The following is an 11,675-nucleotide window of genomic DNA, read 5'->3' as shown; positions in this document are numbered from 1 at the left end:
CTAATAATATGGTGCTTCCTACACGTTCGGCAAATTTATCCCACAGATTTTCTATGGGATTCATGTCAGGTGATTGCGGAGGAGTCGGGAGAATGTGGGGAACATGATGCACTATTCATATTCGGACGTCATGGGCTGTGTGTTTGGGGTCATTGTACTGTTGATAACAGAAATATTCCCAAGCTTTAACTCATTGTAGTAGGTTTTCTTTTAAAATATTAAGGTACACTGTTTTGTCCATTGAACCGTCGATGAAAACTAAGTTTCCTACACAAGCTACAGCCATACAGCCTAATGTACTACTGGTAACAGTACCTTATCTTTTAGCCTTTTAGCAATCGAAATATTTTAATTTTGTTCGAGCTCCTCATCTGAGATAAAATCTATTTCATTTGAATTTAAATTGAGTTTTGTTAGACAACTCACAATAAAGGGTGAAGAATTGATTTTCAAGAGCCCCATTCAAGGAAAACCAAAAATACTGTTTTCCTTTATTAACTATATTGTAGCAGTTGTTGAGCTTAACAACTTTGCTGGACATCACTTTGTGATATTCGGGCATGTAGAATGTCAAAATGCATGAAAAAGGCACACAAAAATGACAATTTCCCATATTTATTTATGAAAAACGGGATTTGGAAAATCCCGAAAACCCCGGGATTGAAAATTAAACAATTCCGGGCTTCGGGATTCAGAAAATCCCGAAAACCCCGGTATTTTCGGGAACGGGATTCCCCGTTTAGCATCTCTAATCATGCTTGAATATTATTTTAATAAAGCAATTTAACTATTTATTGTTTGTTTGTAAAATTGTTTTATTTTTATTTTTTTCATTTCAATAAATACACATTTCATATTTATAATTACACTTCTATTTTAGAACTACATATGGACGTTTTCAATATAATACAATACAATATTGAGTTTAATATAAATATTATTAAATACGTTAAGTAAAAAAAGGGAGAATGAGAATAGAAAGTATATTAGAAGAAAAGAAACAGGATAGAGAAAGCAATGTTAGTAAAATATTACGATAGAAATCCCACAACACTCGTCAATACAAATCCTATAAATAAACGTCTACGTCATCGTCATAGCTCTAAATCATTGGTCGCCGCCGAATTTCTTAATGTTCAATAACTCGCAGGAGTAATCAAAGAATTTCTCACATTTCTCACGATTCAAGGCGACGGGATGTATGGGACCTTTACGGCAATTACTCAAATAAGTGCCACCTTGGCCCTCAATGCGTGGTGAAATGGCAGCATAAACAGGGGTGCGAGAACCTTGTTCGGGAGTTTTAAAGAAGAGTTTTTTGAAGAAGGGCACCGAAGTGGTGGCGGAATGTTCAAACAGATCAGTGTCCACAATGCCGGGATGAATGGCGATAACCTGGACATTGGCTTGTTCACTGTCCAAAAGTGTTTGCAGATGACGGGTGGATAATATTTGAGCCAATTTAGATTGACTGTAGGCAGCACCGGGGTAATAGTATTTTCTAAAAGAAAATAATATTAGAATGATAAAATAAGGCTTTATTTATTTATTTCTAAAAGTACTTACTCTCCATTAATATCACTGTAATTAATGCGTCCCAATAAATGAGCACAAGAGGAAACATTAACGATGCGGGAACGTTTATCTTCTTTAGCGGCAGCCTTTAACAAGGGCATTAATAAATGCTGCAATAGGAAATGGCCCAAATAGTTGATGGCGAAATGAGACTCAAAGCCTTCGGTGGATAATTTATAGGGAGCAAACATAATGCCAGCTGGAAAAATAAACATTATAAAAGAAATTGTTTTTAATTTAAGAAGATTCTTAATACTTACCATTATTTAATAAAATATCCACTTTGTCAAATTTGCTTTTCACCTTTTGGGCAAATTCTCTAACCGACTTCATATTGCCCACATCCAATTCTTCACAGATTAACTTTCCACCACTGGTTTCTAAATCGACTAAAGATTTAACAGCTGCCTCAGCACTTTTGGGATCACGAACACCTGTTGGATTAAGTGGATTGTATTATAATTAAATTCTAAAGCATATCTTAGGGCTTAATATAAATAAATGTTAATTTAATATTCCAAACACATAAATTTCTTTGAACGTGAATTATATTTAGAACAAAGACTGATTTTTTGTTCAAGATATACTGCAGTTGCCGTTTGATTTAGGCCATAAAAATATGCAAATTTCTGTTTATACCATTTCTTAACGAATAAAATTATAATTTAAAAAAACATTAATTGGCTGCTTACTTACCCATTACTACAGTCATATCACAGGCTAATAATTTTTCCACTATTCTCAAACCAATGCCACGATTGCCACCAGTTATAACCGCAATACGTCCAGGTTGTTTGTATAGATCTGCAACGGATTAATAATTTTTAGTTTAAGAAATATTGTTGTATATTTTAATAATTAACTTACCAACTCTATCGTTAGGTCGATGGGTGAAATCCTCAATTAAACCTATGATGCCCAAATATTGATAACGAAATTCCATTTTCCATTCGTTCCAAGACTTGGGAACTTCTTTGGATGTTTTCGAAAACCAAAAGGCACTTAGTAATAAAGCAATTAATGCCAATAGAAATATTGCTAAAAACATTATTTTGTTTTGTGGTAATTAGCAGGCACTTGAGAAGAAAAAGAAGTTGTAATACGAGAGAGCTGAAAGTAGAAAAGGAATTAAATATTTGTTTAAGATTCGCAATTTTGTTAAATATTTTTTTATCATTATAAAATCTCTTTGAATTTAAAGGAAACCTTTAAAAGAATGCTGCTTTTTATATAAAATTTAAGGAATATTCTAAACATAGAGCGGAAACTAGAAAAAACTCAAACAACAAAATAACTCAAAATAATAACATATACGAGTGTTGTTTTTGTTTTCATATAGTTTTTTCTACTAATACATTCTCACCACTTAGGTTTCTGACAACTGAGTTAGGTCTTTGACAGGAGAGTTCCCGCTCTATGTCTATTCTCTATGATTCTAAATTGTACTTCAAATTTACTATCTTGAATTATCAACTAAAATAAGTTTGACAGCTGACATTTTAATAATTGAATGAAAAATTTCAAAATTTCCACTATGATCAAAACAAATTATTTGGATCATGTCTTGCCAAAGTAATTTCATCATATTTAAGTGTTTTGTTATTCGAATTTTCAAAATTAAGTTGTCGTCTTTTGAAGAAGGTAATTGGCGAAGGCAAGGAAACTGATATTTTGTTTTGTAAAGTGTTGCTTTAATGTAATATTTTGCCTGTTTGTGGCAATATCACATTGTTGAACATGCTGAGACAAACGCCATTTTATTTGCATTGAAATTTAGCTAAGACACAATAAGCAATTAAGCGAAGACACATTACAGAGTTGCATTAACAATTATCTGCATATTAGAGTTATGTGAAGAAATTTAGGTAGTCGCGGTTTTCTGCTTATATCTCAACCAATTGTGGGTAAATTTTCTCTATTTTAAATAGCAATCTAAGTTGGACTATAGTTGACATATTTATATATCAATCAAGTATGTAAGTTAATTGGTTGCTTCGAAAATTTTCAACATACAGACGGAGAAACAGATATGGCTATATCGACTTCGCTATCTATAACGATCCAGAATATATGTACTTTATGGGGTCGCAAATGGAAAATATGGAAATTACAAACTTATAAACCCTTGTCACTCTTGGTGAAGGCTATAGACACATTTTAATTCAATGCGAATAAGATTTGTATTAATAAAAATAGTTTTCAAATCGTTTTTTTTTATTAATTAAAAATATTGATTTTCAATATCCTAGGTTTCCTGAATGGGATTATATTATATTATTTCGTATTTCAAACAAATTGTATAATTTTTGCAGCATTTTCGAAAATTCGAAAAATATTTAACATTTCTTTATTATTATACAACACTGCAAAATTCTTATTTACATTATTTTGGATTCCGCGTGTCAAATCAGTATAAAAAATGGGTCCCTCATTCGATTTGCACAAATTGTAGTGAATATAATCCAGGTAAAATTAACATTAAAAATTCCACTCCACATTAGGTTTAATGAAAAATTTCGTAAAAGCTGTAGATAAGACAAAACCAGCATTTCAATATTTATGCAGCGTGTTCCCGAGTCTTTCTGAGGCTAAATTAAAAGAAGGGATATTTGTGGGTCCTCAAATAAGAAAAATTTAGGGTGATACCAAATTTGAGTGTATTATCCGATGTTGAAAAAGCAGCATGGAATTCTTTTAAATTTGTTGTTCAAGAATTTTTGGGGAATTAGAAAAGTTAAAATTACAGAGATATTGTTTCGATTTTATTACATAATTTGGAACTGATGGGTGTAAATATGTCCCTCAAAATTCACTTACAATCTCATGTGGATTTTTTCCCGGAAAACCTCGGACACATGAGTGACGAACATAGAGAGCGTTTCCATCAAGATTTAAGATTTTTTCCAGAGGAATTATCAAGGTTTTTGGGATCAGAATATGCTAGAAGACTACTGTTGGAGTGTCGTGAGTGAGACAACTGAAAATAATTATAAAAAGAGGACTAACACACTTCACATTTAATTTTTTTGTCCTAATTTAATGTACATTTTTATATGTTTCCTTTTTAATAAATATCTCAAAAGTTTGACGTCCAGGATTTTTTTAAATATTTTTTCCGAAGTTAGAAGACCTAAATACACAAATCCCCATATATTTCAATTCATGAGCAAAAACCTTGTAAACTAGTGTTATTAACCTTTTAAACTTAGATTTTGATTTATTCCAAGTAGACTAACATCGAAAAATTTTAATTTTGCAGCAATTTCGAAATTCGAACTTTATTTGGAAATTGGGGAAAATTATAGAAAATATTATTTTATGATGGGTAATTAATAAAACGTACAAATTTATTAAATTTTCTTTATCATTAATCGGTTTTCGAATTTCGAAAATATTTTTTTTGAATTGTAAATTGTTAGCACTTAGATTTTGCATTATCCCAAGGATCGAACATGTATTTTCTTTTATAAATTATGTATTACAATCAATGTATTACAAAATTTAATTTCGAAAATTCGAACTTAATTTCGAAAATGGGAAAAATTTAAAAAAAAAACTAATTTTTTTCCAAAAAATTAAAAAAAAACAACTGGAAAAAAAATTAAATTTTGTTTATCTAAAAATATTTAAAATTTTGAAGTATAATTTGGTGAAGGGTATATAAGATTCGGCCCAGCCGAATATAGCACTCTTACTTGTTATTATTAATCTTGTTTCGAATTTCGACATCAATTATAAACTGTTAAATATTCCGATTTTTCAAAATGTTATTTTATTATTTATTAAAACAAAATTTTATCATTTTGCAGTATTTTCGAAAATTCGAACTTAATTTCGAAAATGTGAAAAATGCTGGAATATATTGTTTTAAGGTGTGTTATTAAGAAAACATAAATTTATTAAGTTTTCTATATTATTAACAATTTTTCGAAATCAACTTTCATGGCCAAACAAACTTTTTTTAAATTTTTCGAAAATTCGAAATTGACTTTGAAAATGTGCAAAATGCTAGAAAGTTTGCTTAGTTATGAAAACATACATATAAATTTATTGAATTTTCTTTAAATGTATTTAATATGTTTTTAAATATCGAAATATTTTACTTAATTTCGAAAATGTGAAAAGGTTTGTAATTATTAAAACATAAATGAAATTTATTAAGTTTAAAATTTAAATTTCATATTAATTCATTATAAATTACATATTATAACTTATTTTGATTGATTTTTGAAAATTCGAATTTAATTTCGATGAAAATGGTGAAAATGCTTTAAAATATTATTTTAAGCTTTGTAACTAAGAGAACATATAAGTTAATTACGATTTCTTTATTATTAATCTGTTTTGGAATTTCGAAATTAAGTTTTTTACTGATTATTATAAACTGCTAAAACTTAGAAATTTTTCCATCGCCCAAGTGTATTGTTTTTTTTACTAAATATATATAATAAATAAATTTTCGTTAATTCGTACTCAATTTCGAAGTTGTGGACAATTTCGAGGCATTTTCGAAAATTCGAACTTAATTTCGAAAATGGGGAAAAATGCTTTAAAATATTATTTTAAGCTCTGTAACTAAGAGAACATAAAAGTTAATTACGATTTCTTTATTATTAATCTATTTTGGAATTTCGAAATTAATTTTTTTACTGATTATTATAAACTGCTAAAACTTCGATTTTTCAATATGCTGGATCATTCAAATGTATTTTATTTTACTAAAATATATATAACAAACAAAATGTATCATTTGGCAGCATTTTCGAAAATTCGAAGTTAATTTCGAAAAGCTTATTCTGTGTTAGATTATTATGAAAACATATAAATTTACTTAGTTTTCTATATTATTAATGTATTTTGTTAAGTTTTTAATTAAAATTTGATTTGAAATCATTATTCAAATATAAAACTACGACTACAATTTTCTAAATGTGATTAATAAGGAATATTTATAGTACGTTGAAAATCAAATATGTAATTTCGAAACGTGCTAAATGTGGAAAAATATTCTTCCCAAATTTACTTGAAATTTATAAATTATTCAATATCTAACTAACTTATTCACAAGTACGTATACATTTAGTAAGGTAAACAATTTAAAACAAATATGAAAATATTTTTTACTATAAAACTGCAGCTGTGTTGTGTGCACTTGTATTAAATAGTAGAGAAAACTATGAATCGGCATAAAAAAAAGTAACCCACAAAAACAGAAAAAATGAAGGTCGTAAAAGTATTGAAATAAATAAAAAGTACAATTTTCGTATTTACTGCTATTTTGGAGAAGTTAACCGACAACAGTTGGTTGTCAATTGACCATGTTGTTTTTAGCCGCCAAATAGAAGTAAACTATAAAACAAATCACAAGAAACTATAATAAGAAACTATGTATAGTTATTATGAATTTTAAACAAAAGAAACGTTTTATAACAAATAAAGCAAAAACAAATAAATATAAACTGGTTTTCTCCTAAAATGTGCTTTTGGCCCTGACTTTGTAGCTATTAGTTTTATTTTTTTTTATTTTCGAAATTTCTATTTCATTGAAAACAACGCAGATTTTTTTTTTAGCAATAAAACACTATAAAAGCGGAGATTCAGTATTTGTTTATATCACACATTTTTAAAAATAAAAAAAGCAGCTAAACTGAACTTTTAGTCTAACCAGCAAGAAAAGTGTAAAATTAAGTTTTGTTTAACATTTTTTTTAAATTTATTTTTATTTGTCTGTTTAATACTTAAGTAAAGAGAGAGATTTTATTTATAAACAATTAAATATTGATTTACTATTTGTTAAATCAATAAACATTAAGTTTCAAAAAATTCATATTTTGTTGTTTTTTTAGTTAAAAAATTGAGTTTATTGTCAAAAACTTATTATTTGAACACGTGAGAGTTTGTGGAAAAGAGAAGAGATACATGCTAAAACTCTCTTTATCCCCCTAATGCCCTTAGTAAACTTCAAAACGAATCTTACAGATATGACGCATTTTATGGTTTTTGCTGAATAAATTAAAATGTATAAATGATAAATTGATTTAAAAGTTAAAGGAAAAATTTTTAAATTGAATTAATAAATTTATGATTAAATATTTAGCAAAACGTTAAGGTGATTTAAATTAAAATTGTTTTTCATTAGCCATAAGTTTTAAGCACAATATTTCTTAATATCTTTTAGTAAACACTCCTTTACTTCCATTAAATAGGTTTGTTTTGACTCATAATTGAGGCCATTAGCGCAAAAGTGGTGTAACTCAGAATTTTTTTGGTTGCTGTTCTGATGTTACATAACCAATATCAATACAAAAGTGGGGTATTCAAAAGCAGGCTGAACTGAAAAAATAATTTTCACACAGAGCCTAGTAAACAAAGTAATGTAGCAAAACTAGTGTAAGTTGAATATACCTTTAAATAAATATTTTGGGTTACACCACTTTTGAACTGATAGCCTCAATTAAGTTTCATTTAATTCAATTTTAAGTGAAACCATTTTTCGTAATTCAATTAAACCTAGAAAGTTAAAATGTTTTAAAACAAAAAGGGTTACGCACTTTTAAGTAATGTTGCTAAACCGTAATAAAAAAGTGACATAAATAAATTTTGTTAACGGAAATTGCCTTTAAACAACTGTTTAAAGTTTAAATGAAAAACCAGACATTAGTTTTATTATCATCCCAAATACTTTTACAGGGAATACCTTTAAGGGAATATGAGACATTAGCCGAGATAAGAAAAGTATAGTAAAAATAGTATATTTACGCAATTTACTTATTAAATATCAAAGTCCAAACTATTGCCGCCTTATCATTGTGGTTAAGGCTCATTCATGGGAGTGTAGAGAGGGGAAAGGGGAGTGCATGAATTACTTAGCAATAACATTGCTTTTGATAAATTGTTTTAAGTTAAATCAACATTATTATGAGTCAATTTATGTCACTAACCTGTGATAACGATATAGATTAAATTATTTGCAAATTGAGAAATGAATAATCGCTATTCAAGCTTGATCATATTAAACACCCAATTATTATCATTTTTCTATAGTTTATATGGAAGCTGGAGTTAAATATAGATCAATACAATATCATTTGAAACAAACTGAGTTTCCATTGACATTATAACCTCCAAATCATGACGAAAATTGCAATGCAACGCTGTATTGTGTCTTCGCTTACTTGTTTATTGTGGCTTAGCTAAATGGCTTCGAAAATAGAAATAGCGGGCAAATAAACATAAATTTATTAGGTTTATGACTTAAAAATGCGGGATTTACTTAGTTATTGAACATTATAGTGTAAACAACTATGTTTTCTTACATCGAAAATGTCGAATTTTGTGCTAACAAAGCGTCATATGCGGGAAGTTTAGCTTTACTTCTTTAATTTGCAAAGAAGTACCGCTGAAAGTTGTGATTTTGACACAGAAGACAAAGATCGCCCAGGCCAGTCAAAAAAGTTTGAAGAGCAAGTATTGGAGGCATTACTCCATGAAGATTGTTGTTAAACTCAACTAGAGCTTGCAAAATCATTGGAAAATTGGGGACCATACGATTTGAAGCCAACAGACCCTTACATCGAAAATGTCGAATTTTATGCTAACAAAGCGTCATATGCGGGAAGTTTAGCTTTACTTCTTTAATTTGCAAAGAAGTACCGCTGAAATACACCGATGGTTGTGCGGTTCAGAAGTTGTGATTTTGACACAGAAGACAAAGATCGCCCAGGCCAGTCAAAAAAGTTTGAAGAGCAAGTATTGGAGGCATTACTCCATGAAGATTGTTGTTAAACTCAACTAGAGCTTGTAAAATCATTGGGTGCTACTCAAACAGCAATTTCAAAATGTTTGAGAGCAGCAGGATTAATCAAAAATCAGGAAAATTGGGGACCCTACGAATTGAAGCCGACAGAAATTGAAAGACAATTTTGCATGTCTGAAATAATACTTGAACGTTATAAAAGAAAATCATTTTTTCACCGAATCATTACTTGCGATGTAAAATGGATCCATTACGATAACCCGAAGCATAATTGATCGTACGTGAAGCCCGGGCAACCAGTCGAATCGACACTAAAGCCAGATATCCATGACGCTTAAGTAATGCTCTGTATTTGGTGGGTACAAAAGGGTCATATCTATTATGAGCTTCGGAAATGTGACCAGGCCATCACACTGAAAAACGACCAGAATATGCTGCCAGACATGAAACCGTAATATTCCAACATGACAAAGCTCGGCCACATGTTGCAATACATATTAAAAAGTATTTAGAATGAAGTTATAAAATAAAAGCTAAAAATCTTAACAAATTTCGCATTTTTTAATTTTAAACTAATTTTGGAATTTCGAAATTTTATATTTTGAATTTAAAAACTGTTAAAACTTATAGTTTACGTATTCCAAAAAAAACAACTGCATTTTATATTAATAAATAGCATAACTAAAGGAAATTTTATCACTTTAAGTCATTTTCGAAAATTCGAACTTAATGGGGAAAATGATAGAAAATAAGCATCTATGAACTGTTATTATGAAAACTTAAAAATTTATTTAAATTTGCTTATTATTCATTAATTTTTTAATTTCGAAATTAAAATATTGTTTAAATATACAATATATTTTTAATTAAAACTAAAATTTTTGCATAAACTATAACTACTAATTATAATTTTTATTATTAAAACAAGATTTTAGCACTTTAACACATTTTCGAAAATTCGAACTTAATTTCGAAAATGAGAAAAATGCTCGAAAATAAAGTTTTATTATCTAATATTACTAAAACATAAATATTTATTTAAAATTGCTTATTATTAATCAATTTCGGAATATCGAAAATTAAAATTTTAATTTATAAAAGGTTAAAACTTAAATGTTGTATACTATAAAAAGCCTAACTACATTTTCTATTATTAAATTATTTATTAAAATATGATTTTAGCACTTTAAGGCATTTTCAATAATTCAAACATAATTTCGAAAATCCGAAAAATACTAGAAAATAATCTTTATTGATGTATTATTGTGAAAACATAAAAATTTATTATTAAAAATGTAATTTCAAAGTTCGAAAAATGGTTATTTTTCGAAAAAAAAATATTTTTCGGACTTTGAAATTACATTTTTCAAAATTTTCAAAATCAAATTAGTTTTTCTATTATAAAATTATGGTATTTCGCATACTCGAAATTAATTTTACGTTCAATAGTAATTTTGTTTTAAAATTTAATTTAATTTAAATCCCCTTAGCACTTATGGAAAATGGTATACAAATATCCCACCTTATCTTAAGTACAAATGCACTGTATTAAAACATAAACATTTTTAATTAAAACTTCAAATTTAATTTAAAGAAGGCGGATTTAGAAAATAACTATAAAATCTCCTGTCCCTCTCTTTCACATTAGTTCTATCTACACAAATAACAACAACAATAACAATACACACAACCTACATGCTACCGAGAACGAAATTGAATCATTCATATTTTACATTTATTTGTTGGCTGTGCCATTTGATACAAGTTGAAATCCAAAATAAAATTTAAATGATCGAAAACTGCAGAAGAACATTAACTGAATAATAAACTAACAACAACAACACCAGGCACCATCATCATCGATAATAATACTAAACCGATAACAACACACTAAAACCACACACACACTCTGCCTATACTGGGAAACTTTCTTTTTTTTTCTTCTTCAGATTGTAGGTTGGTTGTATTTCTTTGGATTTATATTATTTGTATTTTTTACGTGCTACCTTTACTAATGAAGGTTTAGTTTTTGTTGTTGTCTTTTTAAAGAAGTTAAATTAAAAACAAATTCTTTAAATGCTTTCTTTTTTAAATATAGATTTTGAATAAACTCACCTCTAGTATTTTTTTGTATTTCACAGGAAGTTTATTTTGTTGTTTTCGCTCATTAACTGTTAGTGTCTATTTGATTTGAATACTTTGATTTTTTTTTATATTTATTTGTTTTTATTGTTATTTAGTGTTTGTTTTCTTGTTAGTTTGATTTGTTAATTGTTTGATATGGCTACACAAATTAACGCTGAAATTGCGTTGGGAATGAAAAAAAAACAACTGTTCAGTAGAC

The 11,675-nt window shown here is 28.1% G+C and overlaps 1 protein-coding gene across 1 annotated transcript; it reads right to left on the bottom strand.

Annotated features, from left to right (window-relative positions):
• Positions 1-790: 790 nt before the first annotated feature.
• Positions 791-11,675, bottom strand: LOC135960154 (retinol dehydrogenase 12). Its single transcript, XM_065511379.1, has 6 exons — positions 11,447-11,675; positions 2,443-2,685; positions 2,272-2,379; positions 1,836-2,009; positions 1,567-1,774; positions 791-1,501 (listed from the first exon to the last, which is right to left on the bottom strand). The coding sequence occupies exons 2-6, from the start codon at positions 2,621-2,623 to the stop codon at positions 1,108-1,110; spliced, it is 1,065 nt and encodes a 354-aa protein (XP_065367451.1). The 5' UTR covers positions 2,624-2,685; positions 11,447-11,675; the 3' UTR covers positions 791-1,107.

Source organism: Calliphora vicina, chromosome 5 (assembly GCF_958450345.1).
Source record: "Calliphora vicina chromosome 5, idCalVici1.1, whole genome shotgun sequence".
NCBI classification, from domain to species: Eukaryota; Metazoa; Arthropoda; class Insecta; order Diptera; family Calliphoridae; genus Calliphora; species Calliphora vicina.
This window is presented reverse-complemented; position numbering and strand designations above follow the sequence as displayed.